Source organism: Helicoverpa armigera, chromosome 26 (assembly GCF_030705265.1).
Source record: "Helicoverpa armigera isolate CAAS_96S chromosome 26, ASM3070526v1, whole genome shotgun sequence".
Classification (NCBI taxonomy): domain Eukaryota; kingdom Metazoa; phylum Arthropoda; class Insecta; order Lepidoptera; family Noctuidae; genus Helicoverpa; species Helicoverpa armigera.
Window position 1 is genome coordinate 1,159,863 of NC_087145.1, and position 21,340 is coordinate 1,181,202.

General features: G+C 37.2%; 2 protein-coding genes across 2 annotated transcripts in view; one reads left to right on the forward strand and one right to left on the reverse strand.

Annotated features, from left to right (window-relative positions):
* LOC110379037 (fibulin-2) overlaps positions 1–17,223 on the forward strand; it is a 30,064-nt gene extending 12,841 nt beyond the window's left edge. The window contains exons 4-28 of the mRNA XM_064041716.1: positions 491–622; positions 1,913–1,970; positions 2,508–2,641; positions 3,115–3,238; positions 3,822–3,980; positions 4,414–4,596; positions 5,083–5,232; positions 5,754–5,850; positions 6,158–6,213; positions 6,413–6,541; positions 7,072–7,215; positions 8,756–8,900; positions 9,175–9,911; positions 10,162–10,356; positions 10,795–10,911; positions 11,303–11,479; positions 11,866–12,006; positions 12,766–12,923; positions 13,336–13,431; positions 13,847–13,974; positions 14,331–14,470; positions 14,861–15,005; positions 15,290–15,410; positions 15,806–15,927; positions 16,400–17,223. Of these exons, the coding sequence (XP_063897786.1) occupies positions 491–622; positions 1,913–1,970; positions 2,508–2,641; positions 3,115–3,238; positions 3,822–3,980; positions 4,414–4,596; positions 5,083–5,232; positions 5,754–5,850; positions 6,158–6,213; positions 6,413–6,541; positions 7,072–7,215; positions 8,756–8,900; positions 9,175–9,911; positions 10,162–10,356; positions 10,795–10,911; positions 11,303–11,479; positions 11,866–12,006; positions 12,766–12,923; positions 13,336–13,431; positions 13,847–13,974; positions 14,331–14,470; positions 14,861–15,005; positions 15,290–15,410; positions 15,806–15,927; positions 16,400–16,562 (3,951 nt within the window). The 3' untranslated portion in view covers positions 16,563–17,223. The remainder of the gene's footprint in view (positions 1–490; positions 623–1,912; positions 1,971–2,507; positions 2,642–3,114; positions 3,239–3,821; positions 3,981–4,413; positions 4,597–5,082; positions 5,233–5,753; positions 5,851–6,157; positions 6,214–6,412; positions 6,542–7,071; positions 7,216–8,755; positions 8,901–9,174; positions 9,912–10,161; positions 10,357–10,794; positions 10,912–11,302; positions 11,480–11,865; positions 12,007–12,765; positions 12,924–13,335; positions 13,432–13,846; positions 13,975–14,330; positions 14,471–14,860; positions 15,006–15,289; positions 15,411–15,805; positions 15,928–16,399) is intronic.
* A 122-nt stretch (positions 17,224–17,345) lies between these two features.
* The window catches only part of LOC110378693 (NACHT and WD repeat domain-containing protein 2), a 36,878-nt gene continuing 32,883 nt past the window's right edge, over positions 17,346–21,340 (reverse strand). Inside the window, exons 29-33 of the mRNA XM_064041717.1 lie at positions 20,999–21,146; positions 20,527–20,689; positions 20,092–20,223; positions 19,711–19,935; positions 17,346–19,363 (exon numbers count right to left, since the gene is read on the reverse strand). Of these exons, the coding sequence (XP_063897787.1) occupies positions 19,219–19,363; positions 19,711–19,935; positions 20,092–20,223; positions 20,527–20,689; positions 20,999–21,146 (813 nt within the window). The 3' untranslated portion in view covers positions 17,346–19,218. The remainder of the gene's footprint in view (positions 19,364–19,710; positions 19,936–20,091; positions 20,224–20,526; positions 20,690–20,998; positions 21,147–21,340) is intronic.

Consider the following 21,340-nt stretch of genomic DNA (forward strand, 5'->3'; position numbering starts at 1 on the left):
TGATAATAATATTTAGGTAGATATGTTGTCTGAAATCTGATCCGATTAGTAGAATATTCAACCATTCAGATACTTAGAGTGACTTTAGAGAATGCAATTTTTTGAATTTTAAAGATCCAAATAACCGAGTTTAACTGGTACCTAGATACTAATTTAAAAAAGAGTTTTTTTTTCATTTCTATATCTGAAAGTACCTACTGGACCGATTTGAAAAATTCTTTCGCTGTTGGGTAGCTAGGCTATCCCCGAGTAACATGGGCTCTATTTTGTCTGGGTACGGGAAGAAGTTCTCCTGGGACACGGGTGAAATTGCGGGTAACAACAATCTTAGTATTACCTATGTTAATGTATATCGTATTTATGCTAGTCAGATGTTGATATACTTGGCAGTATGTTCACCAATAGAATAGTGTATAGTTTATATAGGTACTGTTTATATACTATATGTTTATATACTATATACTCCTAATCGTATTCCTATAATTCACAGGTATGCTGCGACGAATGTTCAAGAGGCACGAAGGTTGGGTCTTCGGAAGGACCCACCGCTTGTGTCAAGCGCAACCACGGTATGAACCCTGAGGAGTTGTTAGCGGAAGACGCCTTTGTCACGTGTTGTAAGGTAAATTATATTTATCATATATTATTCTAAAATCCTGGATGGATAGATGGATATTGTGTGAAAGTCGTAATAGCAAGAAAGACTGTTACTTGTGAGATGACGGCATGGAAGAACGGTATGGAACGGTATGACGGTATGGAAGAAGGAAACATGTTGTTCCGATCCCAAACAAAAATTGGGATAAAGGCAGAAGGATGATCATGAAAATGCAGTCCTGAAGAAATATCACAAGATTGTCGAGATAGTCGCTGGCCGTAAAAAATGTAACTTCTAAAATAAATAAATATAACAAATTGTCAAAATCAAACTCTTCCGAAACTCTTTTGAAGCAATGTACCTAATTTCTCCCCCCATCTTCTATGCATTGATTTGAAAAAAAAAAACAAGCGTATTCTTTGCATTGACCTACCACAATTTTATTGTCATGACTGTGTTTGACAAATTCCATACTTCCGGGGTGAACCACTGTGACATATGAATGTATAGTCGAATGTTTTTTCTAGTCTACGAACTCTAGCAAACAATATCAAATTGCGTGCGAATGTTTAGAAAATTACCGACAAAATAGCAACCTTTGTGCGCGAATACACGCTAGCAATTAACAACAATGACCGTATTTTGGAGGGCACGATAATCTGTAGGTCCCGGCTGTCATTTGAACATCTTTGGCAATAGCCAAGCCGGGTAGTCCAATAAGTCTGACAACCAGTCTTACCAAGGGGTGTTGGGTTGCCCGGGTAACTGGGTTGAGGAGTTTTGATAGGCAGTCGCTCCTTGTAACAAACAGATACTCAGCTGCATGCGGTTTAACTGAAATCCAACCCAACATAGTTGAGAAAAGGCTAGGATGATGATGGTGATGACATACCAGCAATGCACTCGCGCCTACAGATAGGTGGACTTACCATTTTGGCGATGACTTGCCATTACGGGATTGATATCATACTGTTATTCTTCTTTGTCGATATCACCCATGGAGAACAAAAAGTCGACCGGAGATGTCATAATATGAAATCTCTTTACAAAGGAGCGGTTAAAATGCGGGTATTTCTGGAGACGAGGAATAACTTATTACTGGCTGCGCCTTCATAGGTACTCCTTTTTTGGAACCCACCCATTTTTATTTAATCAAGTCACCTATCAACCAAGACCAATCTATGACCAATCTATGGTGATCGTTATCTCAAGTATTGATGATGCGATTTACAATCTTCTCTTAAGATCACCTTCTTTCTGCATTGATGAAGAGCATAGTTATACAATATTATGACTTTGACTTTATTATTTCAGAAAGCGGCACAGGACTGGAAAAGAGAAACAACTCCAAGAAATGATATCAAATTATCTGGTAAGTACTTACATTCATCTCTATTGTAATTTTATCTTATGTATTCGCAAACAGATAAGCTTTATGAAGTCATTATTAATATAACTGAGCTGTTATCTATTGACATATTTGCAGAATTAAAGAGTTATAACGAGAGGTATCTTGATAGCCATGTTTATAATTACATACATGTAGACGAATCTGTACATTATGCTGGATCCATTTTGATGGGACCTTCACTGATAAATAGATAATTCATTCCAAATATGTAATTTTACCATCACAAATACATTGACATTTCTTAAACTAGCCGTTTTCATGCCGTTTCACCCACGTCCTGTGATAACTACTGTCCATACCGGAATAAAATATAACCTATTGTTTTTGGGAAGAGTGTTGCTTTCTAGGAGTGAAAGAATTTTTCAAATGGATTCAGTAGTTTCGGCGCCATTAGGGAACAAACAGACAACAAAATGTTTCCTCTTTGTTATATTACTATTATAGTTTATATCGAAATACATCTATATATTTTGATTATTTATTTTCCTTCTATTCTAGTATTACCATCATTATGCGAAGACTATGCGCCCAATGAGCTGTGTGCACACCACTGCATACCGGTGCCCGGGTCGTATAGATGCGAGTGTAACCCTGGCTTTATGCTCATGGCTGATGGAAGGAACTGTAAGGAGGTAAGTTAGTTTTTGTTACGTCACGCTCCTCAAGGAGAAGTTGGTAAAATATAAGTCTTAGAGCCCAAAGCCTGCCGGGGCTGGAGTGGATTGTTCAATTTACTTACCATGGAACTAGCGTTTTTATTTTTATTACTAGGCAAAGGTCAGACTTTATTATACATTCTGGGTTTTATTCATGAAATCTGTGAATTAGAACGGACTTATTTGCATGACGGCAAATAAGTCCGTTCGACGTCGTTTTTTTAGACGATTGTTAACAATCGTTTATAACGGGAATCCCTAAAATGTCTTAAGGGCCCTAGGATCTAAAAACCCGTTTGCTAGTTTTTACCATGGTAAAAAACATTACAGCCTTCTAGACTTATAATCAGATCCTATAATACAAAATAATCTTCAAGAAATCTTCTCTTACCTACAGTCCTATCAAGAAATAAGGAAAAATTACCCAACATTTTCTTATATTCTTCCAGGTGAGCAAAAACCGATGTAAACCACGCAACCCCTGCCATCACAAGTGTAACGATAACGGAGTGGAAGTCAAGTGCTCATGCAGAAGAGGATACGAGCTTATGGCTGATGGCAAGTCTTGTCAAGGTAAGAATATCTATAGGAATTCCATTACGAGAAGAATGCGAAGTCAAAAATAGCGCTCCAAAGGATTTTTGGAAAAGGGTATAAAGTAAAAATTAAATACATAACATAACTGGTAATAGGAGATATGAGTGATACGTCTAGAGATGACCATGATCAAAAATGAACTTCTTTAAAATAGGTTATTGTAACGCCTTAGATAATTAGGCTGAATCTACTGATGTGCCAAATCAATCATGTTATCCATTTCCAAATTGAGAGCACATATTAACAAAATGGATAATAATCAATTTCATAACAAGACCGTCTCCAAAAGAAGATGAAGGTATTGTGTAGGTACATAACCCTTTATCACACTTTCAGAAGATTTTGGAAATTTCTAAGTCCATATTTGACAAAATTTAAGACCTGACCGTTGGAGGACCCATTACTAAAACATTATCTTACGAGCCTTTTCCCAACTATGTTGGGGTTGGCTTCCAGCTAAATCGGATTCAGCTGAGTACCAGCGTTTCCCCCTTGGTTAGACTGGCTTCTGACTACCCGTCTTCTGACCCATTGCTAAAACATCCACCTACATTTTCAGACATAGACGAATGCCAGCTAGAAGACCCCGTATGTCTACCAGGCACACAATGCCACAACTTGCATGGCTCATACAAATGTATACCTTTCAAGAAGGAAGTGGAGAAGGGACAGTGTCCACCAGGCTTCGCCAGGAATCTTAACAATAATGTTTGCGATGGTAAGTAGAAATTAGTCAAACACATAAGTACTTTTTTACATAGTACTTTATTGCAAGAGGTATACTGGAGGAATTTTTAATTAAATTCAATTCTGACTTAAAAAGTTTAACATTTAGGATAAGGCCAATCTCATAGCTCATAAAATAAGTTCCAAAGCTAGTCTTCTATTAAATCAGCATTATAGGAGGATTTGAGCCTAAACAACTGGCAAGTATCGATTCAATCAATGTCCTGATTCCGCGTTTGAGTTAAAGATTTTTTATCACGCAGAATCCTGTACTTTGAAAGTGTTTTCCCTATCTCAGAAATCAAGTGGCTTCGGATAAATATTGTCACCGTTGTAACTTTAGACTTTTATCAAAAACTTTTGCTGTTTAAAATCCCGTATGATACATTGAACAAGGATCCTTAACATTGACTTTTCTATTCTAGACATTAACGAGTGCCTCCTACCAAATCCACCGTGTCCATCCTTCGTTTGCGAGAACACAATTGGTGGGTACTCCTGTGGTGGTGTGACTGGCAACCCCATCAACCTTAGCACTTCTCCTCGAACGCATGTGGAAGATCGATGCCCACCAGGGTTCAAGGTTGGGCTTCATGGGGAGTGTGAAGGTTTGTTATAATTTTTTGTTTATTTATTTGCAGAATATAGGTTACATACAATATGGTAGATACAATAAAAAATATGATCTATTAAAAATATTATGCTAATTTGAACAAAAGTAATTGACAGTTCATTATTCGATGGTGAATTCTATCTCCCAGATAAAGGTTGCTTTTAATTTCTGCCAGTCTTTGCAATTCAAAACCTGTGAAACCAGGGTCTAGTTTACCTGCCAGATAGGCTATCACAGACTTTATTAATAACCGGTGAAACTGGCCATAAAGGGTGTATCTAGCTAGACAATATGATCCATTTCCTCATCCGAATAAAAAGTACCAAAGATACAACTTTTTACATCAGCTAATCTGAAAGTACCGTCAAACTCAGTCCAGCTATTTCACACATTATCTTGAGCAAGGTCAACCAGAAAGATTTCTCTATATCTGTTCTTAGTAATGGATAAATGATGTATAACAACCAAGAATCTCTTCCAGATGTGGACGAATGCGCAGTTAACAAACACGACTGCAACCCGCTGTCACAGTTCTGTATCAACACTCACAGCTCATTCTACTGCCAGGACAAAGTGTCCAAACACTGCCCGCCAGGGTTCAAGATAGATTCTAATACTAATAAGTGTGAAGGTAAGAAAAAGTTGTTTTTTGTATGTGAGTAATTTGTCAAGGGATATATAGAATATGGGGTAGTTAGAAGGCTAATGATGAAAAGATGATGATGTTTCTACATCCCACAATGTAAATCATAAATAAATCCAGTGGGTTTCTCAAGATGTATCCATCAGCTGAGAGACATTTTCCATCATAAAAGGTTTAGTTTAAGGTATCACTCTCGGAGGAAAGAAAGATGAGCGGAGATACCATAAGGAATGTAAGTCAAAATGATTGGTTACTAGAGAACTATCTGTCAAGGCTTGGCCTTGATTTATTGTTGATTTGGTAAAAAAAAAATGGGCGGGTTTCAAAGAAAGCGTCTGAGGGCGGAGCTAGTAACGTTCCTCGTCCCCCGAACACCACCCACATTTTGGCAGAGCTACTTTCTACTTTCTTAGAAGATTCTATATTATGACATCTCCACTCGTCATTTTATTATCCATAGTATGAATTGATACTTTTGATGAAAAATGGCGTCCATTTTATGATTACAGATATAGACGAATGCGAGGAGGGAGCTAACTGTGGCCCCGACAGGTACTGCGTTAACCAATTAGGACAATATGACTGCAAGGCTAAAGTTGAAGTCGGGTGAGTGGAAATGGATAAATATTATCGTAGAGTACTGCAAAATTTTAGTCGGATGATAGCGTGTTCTTAATCCTATCCAAAATACCTGATGGATGTTATGTGCATATTCGGCCCTACAGTTTGTTCGACCGTAAAGTAATTAAAAATGGCACTGATGATCTTTTACAAAGAATGTCTAAGGAGTTTCTAAAAAATATTTTTTACAATATTTGACTTAGGTCATTATTCGAATATTATTTACTACCTACTTATTATATAATATTGAATCTTGAAGATATTTACAGCTTGTTATGCATTTGTCTTACAGAAAAGAAATATGTCCTGATGGTATGCGAAAGAAATCTGGCAGTCTTTACTGTGACGGTAAGTTTTTACCAGAAATCTAGAGCATTTAATTTATTTTAAAGGAAAAACTTTTTACGCTCTTTATGTATACCAATTACCATTACACTTAGATTCATGAAAGAATCTATTTTATCATGGTTTTTAATTGCAATCAGTCCCAAAACTATGAGTAAATCTGTTCCGTGATCTCTATATCCTAAAAAAATCTCTTTTTCAGACATTGACGAGTGTGTGGAAGGCACTCACTTATGCGACCAGTACCAGAACTGTTTGAACACAAACGGTAGCTACGAGTGTCACTGCAAGTTGGGCTTCGAACTGGATACCATCACGGGAGCCTGTGCTGGTAAGTAAACTTAATCATCTCGGGTTCGATGGCCGGGTCGGACCAAAATGTTTTGTGGGTTTTAGAAACTTTTTCAGCAGCGAGGAGTCTGGGAGGTGGCCCTGAATGCACTCAGGCCATTAAGTGGTTTCGAAAAAACTCTGACCGTTGACCTGAAGCTTACTCGATAAGAAGAAGATCGCCTTTACCCAACTACGTTGGTGTCAGTGTAGCCGGGTGCTGCTGAGCACCAGTGATTTTAGTGATTCTATCAGTACCAGTGATTCTATTTCACCTGCTTGACCTGGGGAGTTTGTTGCAACTTCTTCTTCCCATCAAAAACACGCAGGAAGTGGTGAAGAGTTCGCGTTTTGGAGGTGGCCTTTTGTAAATGTTTACGTTTAAAAAGTGATCAGTTTCCCTGAACTAATCATAACAAAATGGTTCTCTATGGTGCCACCTATATTTTTATTAGTACTATACTTAATATCTAGCTCCTCCTGAGGAAGATATAGACAGAACCACTAAAGAACAGATAATTTCACTTGCAGACGTTAACGAGTGCGCTACAGGAGAACACAACTGCATATCTCAAGCTCAGAGATGTGACAACACTGTTGGCTCCTACCTCTGCATCAGAATAACTTCCTGCGGTACTGGCTATGTGTTACATCATTCTACTGGAAAATGTGAAGGTAAGGAAAAATATTTATTAACAAGTTTACTGCCTCTTGAGTCAATTGCCAGAGAATTCCAGTTCTTCAAACCATATAGACTGAATAGGCATGATGACAGTAATCAAAAATCATTAAAATAATATATTTATTAAATTAAACTTGAAGCTTGGAATATAAAACGCGCATTGTTTTCTTTATTAATAATGTGATTAATATGTATTTTTATAAAATAAAATTACGAAATAAGGCAATCCGCCATGATATCTTGAACACCAATCAGAGCTCGTGACGTCATCTCTCAAATCAACTCGCACGAAAGCGCGCGAACATCACATTTCGTTATTGTGAACTTCCACTGCGATCTTTGTTTTTAATTAATTAATTGTTTATAACACGAGCTATGGAGCCCGGATTTATCAAGGCAAACAGCGCTAATTTGCCTAGAATTGATATCATAATGCTGGGAGAGTTTTTGGCATCAAATAAAGATTTTTGTTCAGCTGAATTTAGAAATGTTAAAACTTCCATGTAAGTATACTAGTTTAATTAAAAAAACTCCCACGTAAGTGTATTAGTTTAATTAAAAAAACTTCTATGCTAGAATCTAGAGAACTATGTAATAACTTGCTTCAAAGTGATCTTCACAAAAATGAAGTTGTACCCGGGGCAATATTGCTTTTGAATCTCGCCTTGCAAGTTTAAGCCACTTGTTTCGTATTTTTTTATTGTGAGGAACGTACACAAATAACTTATCAGGAGTTGTTTTGGATGTGTTCTTACACTGGGGGACCCCACAACACCTATGCACTTTCGAATTCATATTTAATAACACAAAAAACTTAATTATTGCACGAGCGTTGTTTACTTGCGTCTTGTAATTTCAGACGTGACGTCACAAGTGACGACATGACACTGACAAGCGTTTTCGCGCCGGATTCAAAGTGGACAGAGAAAAATGCAATTATTTGATAAAAAAACTTCGCATTTTCTTAAAATTAATAATTTTTCATATAAAATAGACGTATACCTACATCATACAAAGGAATTTAAAAAGTCATCATGCCTATTGTGTTTCTGGGGAGTTTTTCATAGGAATTGGTGAAGGGTTTTCGTTTTTGGGGCTGTCTCTCGTAAACTGGAACTTCACAAACTCCTGATTTTGCATAAATAACTTTTTTCTTTTTTATCTAGTAAGTCACACTCTCTCACTCTCTTTTGACTCATCATGATTTTCGAGAGTGTGTCCATCTGTCAGTGTGTCTCTCTGACAAGTGTATGGTTAAACTACTTTTTTATGAAGAGTAATAAAAAGCATTTTTATTACTCTTCATAAAAAAGTAGTTAAACGCATTAATTACGCAAAAAATGTATGCAAAAGAAATACCAAATAATAATGCTGCTCTTGATGATTAAATATGATTTCAAGATTTTTGTGAGAAATTGTAAGTTGTGTTAGCACCCGTAATATAAATTAATAATAATTTTGAATGGGGCTAACTGACCGTATATAAAAATGTATTACTATATGATTACATATCTGTTTGTTATTTATTCCCAGACATAGACGAATGTGCGCTAAACATACACAACTGCGGCTCGGACTACACGTGTCAGAACATTCGCGGCTCATTCCGCTGTCTGCGCAAACGCACCACCACTACATCCACTACACCTGACTACGAGTATTATTATGATGATTCAGAGTAAGTTCATGTTTATTGTTATCTGATTAAAACTACAGAATTATTAGAAGCTGTTGGTATATTTAGAAAAAAATAATATATAAAAATATGTACGTAAAATTTTACGTGCTATTGCATGTTCAGCGGGTTTAAGTTGGATTCCTAATAACTAGATTTTTTGTGACTCCTGGAACGGTAAAGCTACATAATAATTGTATTTATTGTCTTCATTTCTTATCGTGATCATTATCATTAGTAATCATTTATTGGGCAATAAAGAAAAACCTTTTTCTAGAGAGGACAACAGTACATCGACTGCAGATAATCAGCCAAAAGAACCTACAACCACGACCACTGAAACTCCTATCTCTCAGCCTCAGTCTCCGCCCACATCAAGTACTACTGAAAAAACTGAAAACAATGAAGTGGAACCACCATTTATATCCAAACATGTACCTGATTTATACAAAAATGAGACGGTTGAACCAACTACAACCCCTGTCCCAGAACGACCAACAGAACTGTTACCACAGCCTTTACCAACCGAAACAGAGCCCCCACCAACAGTAACTCGGCCCCCACCAACCGTAGCACAGCCTCCACCGACAGTACCTCAGCCCCCACCCACCGTACCTCAGCCCCCACCAACCGTACCACATCCCCCACCTACAATACCACAGCAACCACAATATCCAACATCTACAGAACAAATACCTACATATTCAGTCCCAAGACCCACACCATCCTACCACTTACCTCCCATCGATATCCCCGAATCAGAATTGCCAAAAATACCTACTGAGAAAACTTGGCCAAAAGTATATACGACAGATACACCAAAACCCACTCCTCCACATCAGGTTAATGTGAAAATAGAGAACGAAACAGGAGTAGTGGAGGGTAAAAGGAACAAAGATGGGTCAGTACTTATAGATACTAAATATATTCCGAAAAATGAGTGGACGAAAGTTGATAAGAAACCTACGGAATGTCCTAATGGTTTTGAGGCTGATGAATATGGATCTTGCTTTGGTAAGTTTTGAGGTGATCCTGAAAATATTTAGATTATCACAGTGTAGTTTTTAAAATGTCTTGGACTTTAGAAATTAAATCTGCGTAAGATTTCTTAAAAGTCTATTTTGCTATGAATTTTTAAGAGTAGAGTTCAGTATGTTTTTTTTATCCCTGTTAAATCCTCAAAATTGTGTCTCTGATGGCTCCTATTTTTCGTATTATCTTGTTTTCCAAAAATACTCCAATTTGCTTTTTTTTATATTTCTAGACATAGACGAATGCTCGACTAACCGCCACTTTTGTTCTGGCCTCACCGAGACTTGTCGCAATACGATTGGTGGTTACACCTGCAACTGTGCCCCTGGCTTCCGAAGAGATCTGGTCTCTAAGACCTGCGAGTTCATCACTACTTCATCTTCTACTACTACCACTACTACTGCACCTACGTTACCTACTTCTACTAGTAAGTATTATTATTGTAACATTATGGAATGCAAGTATATGAATTCTTAAAAAAAACATTCGAGGGTAAATTCTCCCGTAGGTTCTTTGAGCCCAATCATCATCATCTGGCTAAACTTTTCTCCACTGTGTTGGTATCAGCTTCAAGTCTAACCAGATACAGCTGAGTAAGTGTGCCATATGGATCGAAGATTTTATATCCACCTATATAACGTCTTGAACCCACTTACCTGGACAGCCTGATACCTGATTAGACTGGTTGTCAGATTTTCTGGCTTCTGACTACACATAACGTACCACCAATTTAACGTTCATTCTGAAACACGAAGGAACTCGCCATAACCTAATGATAAGCTATCCTTGGAACGACCGTGGCCATCGATGATCGATTGATTTACCTTAAGTTCGATCGACCCGTAATTAAACCACTGTTTTTCAGAAAAATCTTTCTTCTGGGGATATCCTGTGTATAATGTAAGCACCGTTCGGCCATTCCTGCCAAGCAACCTCTGCGATGTTGGTTACCATCACAACATTAAAACTGGAGTATGCGAAGGTATGTTATGTTTTGACAATCGTCATTATTAGTGATACGTGTTTCAGAAAAAATATGAAATTGGGCTTTTATTAGAACTTCGGTGCCTCAATATTAAACTACCCCTTTTAGTACCTTCTAGTGGTTGCAAATAACAATTGGTGATGAAAACACTTCCTTGAACAATAGCAATACGCATTAATTATCCAATAACAATATTTACTTTTATAGTTTAATAATCTTCTTTATTATGAAGTGAGCTGCAGGCTTAATCATTAGCACTATTGTCAGGATCAAATCCGCTTGATGGTTTCTGACTACTTGGTAGAATTTGGGGATGCTGGCTTTATATTTCCTGTATTGTTTGACTTTAAATGCCTTAAAATATGCTCACTCCCACATTTTCCCTCAGATATGAACGAATGTACAAACGGCCAAGCGAACTGTGCAGCCGTAGAAATTTGCATCAACACTGAGGGAGGATACCGATGCGAATGTCCTCCTAACTGGAAGCTGGACGACGTCAGGCACCGATGTGTTCCCGTCAAGAAGAACAAACAGTTCCCATCGGGATATGGGAATGAGCCTGGTATGTTTATGTTGTAGTTATCATCTTTCACCATTATCATTATCATCAACTCCCTCGTTGGTCGCAAGCGCGACTATTGTGCATGAGTTCTTTTGAAACTGGTTGTGAAATATTTTTTTTCATTTCTTGTCAATTAGCGGAATAGTTAATTCTTCTAAAAATTTGTAAAATCTTTAGTAGGTAACATTATTTATAAATCTGAAAAGTTTGCTCGTTTACTTGCTAGTCTAAGAAACTGCCGGTACTCACCTACTCACTTGATTATTTTAATGATCAAACATTTATCAACGAAGTCATAGGGGACAGAAAAAAAGTTTGGAAGTCCAGTCTGCAATAAGGGTCAAACCTAAGGGTAAACCGGCCTTAAATACGTACTTTGTCCCCAGTGTACCCCTCAGTTCGTCCGCAGCCAGTAATCCCGGATCAGGGCACCAAGTACTTGACCCCTGACATCACCACGGTGGAACAAGGCTCAGTGTTCACCTGCCCAGCTGGCTACATTCTAGGAGATTTCAATACTTGCGTGGGTGAGTAAGAAATACTACATACTACTATACTACTATATATAGGGGATTTTGGTATGGGCATGATATTAAAAAGCAAAGTAAGTAAAATTAAATAAATTAGATGCAAATTACTGTTACTGTTACAGCCTTTTTATCGTCCCACTGCTGGGCACAGGCCTCCTCTCACACGGAGAAGGATTGAGCATTAATCACCACGCTTGCTCAATGCGGGTTGGTGATTTCAGACTATAGTCCAGGTTTCCTCAAGATGTTTTCCTTCACCTTTTGATCAGCCATTGGTGTCTAAGATATACTTAGAAAGTACATACAAGCTTAGAAAAGTTGCATTGGTACTTGCCTGACCTGGAATCGAACCCACGCCCACATACTCGAGAGGTTGGTTCTTTACCCACTAGGCCACCACGACTTTTATGCAAATATATTATGCAAATAGTTAAGATAAATAGTTTAAATGTGGACTGTATCATCATAAAACTCCTACCCTTATCCCAATTTTATTTGGGGTATTTTATTAGAATAAGACACCAGTTCTACCGGTGTCATCTCACATGTAACATTCTGTCCACTATGTCTATTTCATACAATCTGTCCATCATTTCTTCTTCCCTTCAACTATATCCATCCTCATTCATGTTCATCTCTTTCTCGTAAAATGATGGTTATTCATCTGCGTTACATACCCATACCGCCGGTTTCCATATAACTTTTCATCATCATTACTTATGACTACATGTAGAGGTTAACACCCCACTGTCCCAGATGTAAACGAGTGTTTAACCGGGGAAGCGAAGTGTGGGCCTGATCAGCTCTGTTCGAACTTACCGGGCGGGTACAGCTGCAACTGTCCTGTTGGCCACCGGCTCGTTGGAGACCATCAGTGTGAGGATGTCGACGAGTGTGCTCTTGCGGGCAGTGTGGTAAGAATATTAAAGAAATGTTCTATTATCGGTGAATTGCTTTTGAAATAAATAAATAAATCATTTATTTATTATTATATACTTTAGGTGTTAACATTATGTACGTAGTGAACAGAACATATTTCACCCTTATCACGGGTATGCAAATTACGGTTATAAAAAATCAGAGATCAGGTAAGTCAGAGAAAGACCAAATTTTTCTGAATTGCGATAAAATACTATCTTGGTAACTTGTATAATATCTGACCCGGATCGTGATGCTAATACAATATTTTTAGAAATATTCGGTACAAATATTTCTAAAGGTGTGCCTAAAAAAATTCGGTGTGTCCCAAAATGCTAGATCTGATACCTCCCAAATCTTTACGTCATTTAGTGATACCGTAATTTATAACTTTAATATTATTTTCAGCCCGCCTGCTCACAAAATGCTGATTGTTTGAACACAGTCGGTTCATACCAATGTAAATGTCACGTCGGCTTTAGATCAGCACCCGTCAATGACAAGGTAAGATATGTACTAATGCGATAGTTTAAGCAAAGTCATCATCTCCCGGTCCTATTTCTCAACTACGTTGGGGTCGGCTTCTAGTCCAACCTGATGCAGCTGCCTATCTGACCTCCTCAACCCAGTTACCTGACAAACCGATACCCGTTGGTAAGACTGGTGTCAGACTTTCTGGCTATAGACTACCCGTAACGATTGCCGAAGATGTTCAATCACAGCCGGGACCTACCGTTTAATGTGCCATCCGAAACACAGTCATTGGTGTCCAAGATACACTGAGAAAGATAAGAAAAGTTGCATAGAAACTTTTTACTTGACCTGGAACCGAACCCACGCACTCATACTTGAGTGGGTAAAGACCCACTCGGTCACCATGACCTTTTCGTGGTAACTAAAGTTATTTTATTTTACCCAGGTTTGCGTAGACGTGGACGAATGTATGGAATCTCGTCCCGGCTCGCTCTGCCAGCACAGATGTAACAACGTCTGGGGATCCTACAGATGTGCCTGTCATAGAGGATATAGACTAAATTCGGATAATAGGTAAGAAAAAAGGTTTTACCTCTTCTTAGAAATGATCGGAGGAGTTTACCAATTTGAACGAACTGCTTGAAATAGATACGGGGTATCCTGGATCAGAAATTTCACCTAAGGGAATATGAGTATAAATTCTTCCTGATATTTCTATTAGAGACCTGTGAAACCAAAAGTTATAGTTTATGTGTCAGATAAATACCTGATAGGCAACCTTGCCTGATAGAGAATTTGTTAGTGACCAGTTTAACTGGCCATTAATCTTGTCATATAGGTAGTTACATTTTCAGCCTTGTTGATAATATGCTCGTCAAAACATAAAAATTCAACATCTTAGTCTCCAAACCATGTATTTTGCTTTCCAGCACATGTTCGGACATAGACGAGTGCACGGAGTTCAGGTCTAAGATCCCGTGCGTGGGGCGCTGCGTCAACGAGCCGGGGAGCTACCGCTGTGCTTGTCCCAAGGGGTACCGCCTCTCGGAGGATAAGAGGAGCTGTATTGGTAAGGGTTTCTTGTTTATCATCATCTTTCCCGTCATTTCTATGTCTTCAGCTTCCAGTTTGATCAGCGAACTTATTCGCAAGTCGCTATATGTTTTACATGGATGACCTGCTGCTAGGCTAGTAAGAATTTCTGGCTGCTGATTACTTGTAAAGACTACAAAGCTGCCGGGGTCCACGATTTAACCAGAAGCCCTTGTACATGCTCTTTGCCTTTACCTTTTGATGTTCATTTTGCAGTTACTTTTACAAATTATACATTATTGCAAAAGTTATACTGACTACCAAAAATTGGTCAAACGTGTTTTCCGTTTGATTTGATGGCAATAATTTCCCCCATTTTGTCTCTGTTTATCAGTAAATCACATATTATGTTATCATTTTCCGACAGACATAGACGAGTGCGAGACAGGCGAAGCGCCGTGCGCGAAGGGCGGCATTTCGACGACGTCTAGCGATGTGTGCGTCAACACTCGCGGCAGCTACCGCTGTCTGCACATCTCTTGTCCTGTAGGATATCAGCTCGAGAATAAACAGTTAGTATACTTGTCGCCAAACTTGTTGTCGTCACTGAATATAGTAATAGAAAATACATTAAGGTATAAAAGAGTGGCTGTGTTCCTACTCTTCCCTATGCAGCGAATTTAGTTTCGCAGGAACCTCCTAGGTTGATGATCCCTCAGATTTCAGATTTCATCAAGACAAACTCATTACTTTCTTTTGTGTTATGGGGTAAATAAAACTTCATCAAAATCTTTAATAGTCTCTTTCTCTACAGTAGGTGGAAACATCCAAACCATTAAATCTATTTCTCTTTCAGCCGCTGCAACAAAATAGGTCGTGTATGTCCGGTGGGTGACTGGAACTGCGCTCATCAGCCGACCACTATCTCATACAACTTCATCACTTTTGTCTCCAACTTGTACATCCCGGAGTCTATGGTTAGTATACCTCTACCTGACACTATATCATCTACATACAATACCTTTCAAACTCAAAAAATATTTATTCTGTACTGTGAATTTTGATTACTGAGTAAGGAAAGATGAGCAGAGATGCCATAAAGCAGGTAGGTCAGGTGCTTTCTTCTAGGTGAAATACATACAATGGGTATGATCTAAACAACCACTTACGAGTGAACACCGTTCTTTGAGACAAAGAAAGGGTTTCAAAGAAGACGTCAAAGGGGGAGAAACAGCAACATTCCTCGTCCCCCGAACACCCGCATTTTTGGTGATTTTCGCTCTTAGGGGATTTTCTTTCTGACATGATTTTAATCGCTTCATTAATTATGGCGTGAAAGTACTGCAAAGTCTAACTAATTCTATATTTTCAGTTAAAACTGTTCACAATGCGAGGTCCAGTCTGGCCGTACGTGAAGATGAGGTTCGAGCTCAAAGTGGTGAACGTCAACACGCCGCCCAGCGTTAAGAGGAAAGCTGATATCAATGACTTCTTGTAAGTATACATTACCTTCAAAACTTAGGGGTTTTTAAAGTTCTTTTGAGATGATGAAACTCGCTATAAAATCATTTTAGGTACTTTATCTAGCATTCAAGTACGTATTCTCTTATTTCTTAGGAGAATACTCCATTATGTGTTTCTTCATGAACTCGTTTATGTACTCACCCTATGTCTACTACCTTATGTTTTTTTTCTATGTTCTCCCTTATGTTTTTTCTCTATGTATTCCCTTATATTCTCCCATGTGTAGGCACTCTCTAATGTACTCTTCTCTCCCTATGTATGTACTGATCTCCCCTTTAGCTAGATCAATCAGTCGCACCGGTTAGGGAGCACAAAAGTCTAAAATTGGTGCAGTTCATAAAAATCCAATGATCTATGATTAGGATGAAGTTCTATGACATATATTTATGACAGAAGAAGTTATTAAGACCTCTTATTTATGTAAACGCCTTGTCTTTTTCAGATTAACACAAAACAACAATGAAGGTCTAGTATCACTAGTGAGACCTCTAGAAGGACCACAGAGCATAGAGTTAGAGATGACCATGGAACTTTACACTCACGAGCAATTTGGGGGAACAGCCGTCGCTAAACTATTCATATACGTGTCCGAATACGAGTTCTAGAAGATACACTGGTGAGCAAAAAAAATGGGACAGCAATTTATTTTTTTTGTTATTTTTGTTTGGTATTCATCATTTGGGAGTTTATCACATTATTTTTGTAAGCTAAAAATAAAAGCACAGTTTTGACCCCAAATGATTTTTACCAAACATTTTTTAAGCCATTTAATCAAACCAATATTTTTTTAACTGCATTCTGTGAATTCAGTATTGTTTTTGTTTTAAATAAATAGTTAAGGAATTATTTTTGTAGCCATACTTTTACACGGCGTCATAATATTTGCTGTTTTATGAATATTATAAACGAGTGAATAATGAGTTTTAGTTTAAGTGAAATGAGGTGCTTTTACAAGTCATACTACTTCCATAAGACTTTAAGATTGTAGTTTAAATATCTAGAACTAGAATAATGTTGTGAGTAAATAAAGCAAAATAAAGAAATGATATAATTCTACCATAAACCAAAGTAAAAAAAAAAAACAATATACTTGACACATTTAAAGCTGGGTCAATGATTTTGGCTCGAACTGTAAAAAACCTACCTACCGTGGAAATGTTGTTAAAAATATTAAATTTCTAAGTGCTATAAATAAAACAATTAGTTTTAATACTTAGTATTTATTATTGTATAGACTTAAACCTAATAAAATATGAATAGGTACCATGATTTTGTTTTAATCTTTTAATACAGTAAGAAGGAACAATAAAATATTACTTATTTCTATTTCACTGGTTTACAAGAAAAATAATACTCTTATGGCCAATTTCACCGGTTACTCTGTTATACTATCAGGAACTTATCTGACAGATAAACTTTAACTTTTAGTTTTACAGGTCTCGGATAGCAATAACTATCCGAAACTATAAGTAGTCTCTATCTGGCAGATAGCAATAACTATCAGATAACTAACTGATAATTTATCGGTAACCAGTGAAACCGGCCCATAATAATAATACTGTGCAGTCATTTTACAACATATTTTCTACAATTTCAAATACATAAATAAAAAAAATTATAACTTTAAAAAATATGTTGTGAAATGACTATGTAGTCTTAAATATTTTGGAATATAACAAGAAATATAGATTTATGTGAGGTATGGTTACATGCAGGTACTATTATGAGGTATCATAAAAATAGTTTATTTTTAAAGATTTGATATATAGGAACTCAACGTTAAAATAATTCACAAAATTGCTGAATTCTTTAATAAACACAAAAAAACACCAACAATAAATATTTAAAGTCTTTACAAAACGTCAAAATATATATTTTCGAACCAGACGATGACTGATACAAAGAATTGTAAATGAATTAACTATTTCATTTAAACGTTTAGCCATAATAGTAATTAGTCGATAAGTTCTTTCTCCAATAAGTATAAACTCGATATTATTTAGTAGCTGATCCCCGCCACATAATTTTGTGAAAACTTTTTTTATATGTAGACACGGACTAGTAAAAAAAGTATATGTAGAGTATTCATAATAGTAAATCGTTTCAACTGTTTGTCTTAAAATATAACTGAATTTAGCATTATTAAAGCAAAACGTAATTAAATCATTTATGTACCGTAGATTGCCAATAGCTTAATTTATCGGAGCTAGAGCCTACCAACAATAAACAGAAGCCTCAAGTTTGTCAACACCTAATAAAATTAAAAATGACTTTTCCTACAATCAGATTAAATTGAATTGACTAGAACATTTGACTAGAGCTACATACTACTGGAATTTCTACTACTAACAGTACAGTTAACACCAGAACTTTGCGAGGCTACAATTTGTTAATTCAAATTGGTTAAAAATAACTTTCAATATCAAACTTGGAACCACGGAGGGAGAAAAGATAGCGGAGATGCCATAAGGAAGGTAGGTAGGTCCGGCGTATTCTTGGAGGTCAAGCAACGTAAGTTAGGCTTGATCAGTTACTGGAACTAACTAGACAAATGTCAAATTAAAGATTGATCGATGATTGATTGATGAACCTTCTTTGAAGAATTTAAACTTACAAGTAGGTTGTACTTTGATTGTCTCCAAACCATCGCGTCATTCTGGCATGAACTTTACACTAATTTTGTCTACAAGTGATGTCCTACGTACTACGTGCTTCAATAGAAAGTATTATCCGACATTAGCACAACTTTCTGAGATCCTTATCATAACCTTCTTAGTTTCACATCCTTACTATCACAGAGCAATCGATTCAGTGTTTTGTAAGTTAAGCCCAGTTGAGAGCAGGATAGCCTATTTAACTTAATCATGTAAAACTTCTTACTATTTTGTCTTCTTTGTTAATTTTAGATTCTGTGAACAATTACAAATGCTTGACCAAGTCATTAACTAGTAACATTTCAAAATTACCAACTAACTTTACAAGATAGTCCATGGCATGTCTCACAACGCTATTATTAAAAAAATAAAAAATAATAAAGGTACTTTCTCAATAGCTACAGAAACCCAAATTACGTTGTCATCTTAACCCTTGTTACTTGGAAAATGACGTTAGATAGGAAAGCCTGGAAGAAGCTGACATGCTTACACCAAATAATAAAGTAGTATAAGAGCAGCTAAATTAACCTTTGGGAAAAAGGAAGATGATGTATTCCCTAACCTGCTCTCAACACTAGGCTATAACCAAGCACCATACAAATCACAACTAAACATGAGGATCTACAATATCCAGCACAGTTAGACAGCCATCTTGGGAAGCTATAGCTACTGCTTTTCCACCGTGAGCGCTGGCCACGCCGGTCACTTCTGCCGGAGCTCGGTATTCCGCTATGGCACGACCATCTACCGTCCTGGGTGAAAGATGTTGGAAATTATTGATTGGGAAACCTATTTACTCACTTAAAGAAACTTTGGGGGAGTTTTTAGGGTCTAATTATAAGTTTTTTCTTTGCTTTGCTGATCAAAAGTAAGACGGTTCTTCAGGCTGCTGTTAAAACATGAAGCTTTTCCAACCTAGCTAGTTTTTTATTGTCATTCTAAAATTATGTGCCTAGTATTTATTTTCCTTTAGGTGGTTTTGCATTTTGCTCTCCATATTAAGGTTATTGATCTTTTAATTATTTATATTTACTTATGAATCAATACAGCTGGCAGTTTGAAAAGCTTTCTTTCAGTTCATATCCTCAAATATACTAACCTGAAAACCCTCAGCGTCTTCCTCCCACTATGATAATAAAACACATAGTCATCCGTGGAGCTGAACATGGTAATGATAGAGAAGACGCCCTCAGCAGCCCTGTAGATCAGCTGCTGGACTGAAGTGCCTTTCTTCAGCTCTATGAGGTCCAAGCCACCTCGGGATGGAGCGCAAAGGCCTATCTTGCCGTCGCGTGTGCAAGAGCCGTTCCAACGGGGGACGAATCTGGAATTATGGACATTTACTGTGAAATTTTAGAAAAGACAAACAAATTGGGACCTATTGTTAGTCTTTTAGAAAGACATTATGTGAGATACCTATGTAAAGATCTAATGTTCTATGTCTTGTACTTATGAAGGACAAAGATATATAAAGACTTACCTAATATGCCTCTTAGTTTTGATATCTAGTATTCCAGCTTTATCGTTTCCCACTACGGCCACCCATAGCGGCTTATGGGGCAAAGCCACTATGGACTGCATGTCTTTGATGCCACTGTTCTTAATGGGGATCCTGAAAAATAATCGATTCAGGATTATTCCTACTTGTGGTTTTCTGTTCGTCAAGACTTAAGAAAAGATGGTTGGACTACCTGAAAGACGACATGAATTGGAAGAGAATGAATGTAAGTATGAAAAGGGAGAAATAGAAACGGAAAACATATTGCGCCAAAATTGGGAACAAGGGCACGAAGAAGAATATATTATCTCGTTATTTATATTTTGAGCTTCTTTTGAAGTTTCAAATTTTTTTCTAAATTCTTGCTCTACGCAATTTGTGGACGCTACGTTATTCAACCGTTTTCATCTACTGTACCTGTGCAGCCTCGCACCAGTCTTTGCATGGAACACATGCAGACAATCCCTGGAAGACTTGTCGACTCCCGGAGCAACGATGTGATGTTCATCAGCTGACACAACAGCTGACTTGTACCCAGTTCCTCGGATTTCATATTCGGCGTTATAAATTTTCTCACCCTCTGAAATACATTGTTTGTTACAACTTTCTACTATTCTTGACTGCTCTTGGCGATGGAAAACAGTCTAGATTTCGAAAATGCAACCTAAATTAATGAAGTATGGCTAACATAAATTAAATAACTTGCCCTAATCCCTCGCTTGAGACTGATTAAACTTCAAAACTTTTACTTTTTTACAAAAACATATATTTGTTTTACAGCTTTTTTTTATCCAATTCAACAATGTAGTCTTAACTTACACTTATCCACTTGAAATACCTACACACACAGATCATTTTAAGCGAAGATGAAATAAAGTAGTATTCTCACCGGGAATTGTCCTAGCTACAATATGTGCCATTCCGATATTGTCAACGCTGTCGTTGCCTGTAGCCTGCATGGATATCGTGATGAACTTGGTACCGTCTTCCAGAAGTAGGACTTGCTTGATGCCTTTCTGTTCTTCTTTGAATATTGCCTTGAAGAAGTTATTTTTACATTAAGTTCATGTTTTTAATTATTTATTATATTTATGGTGCAAATTACATACACAGAGATTTTTAAAGAAAGTAAGGGTTTAACAATAATAACCATAACCTAGCCGTATATTTGCCACTCATTGACCAAATCGGCGATTTGACAACGGAAAATTGTTCTATTTATCATTGATAG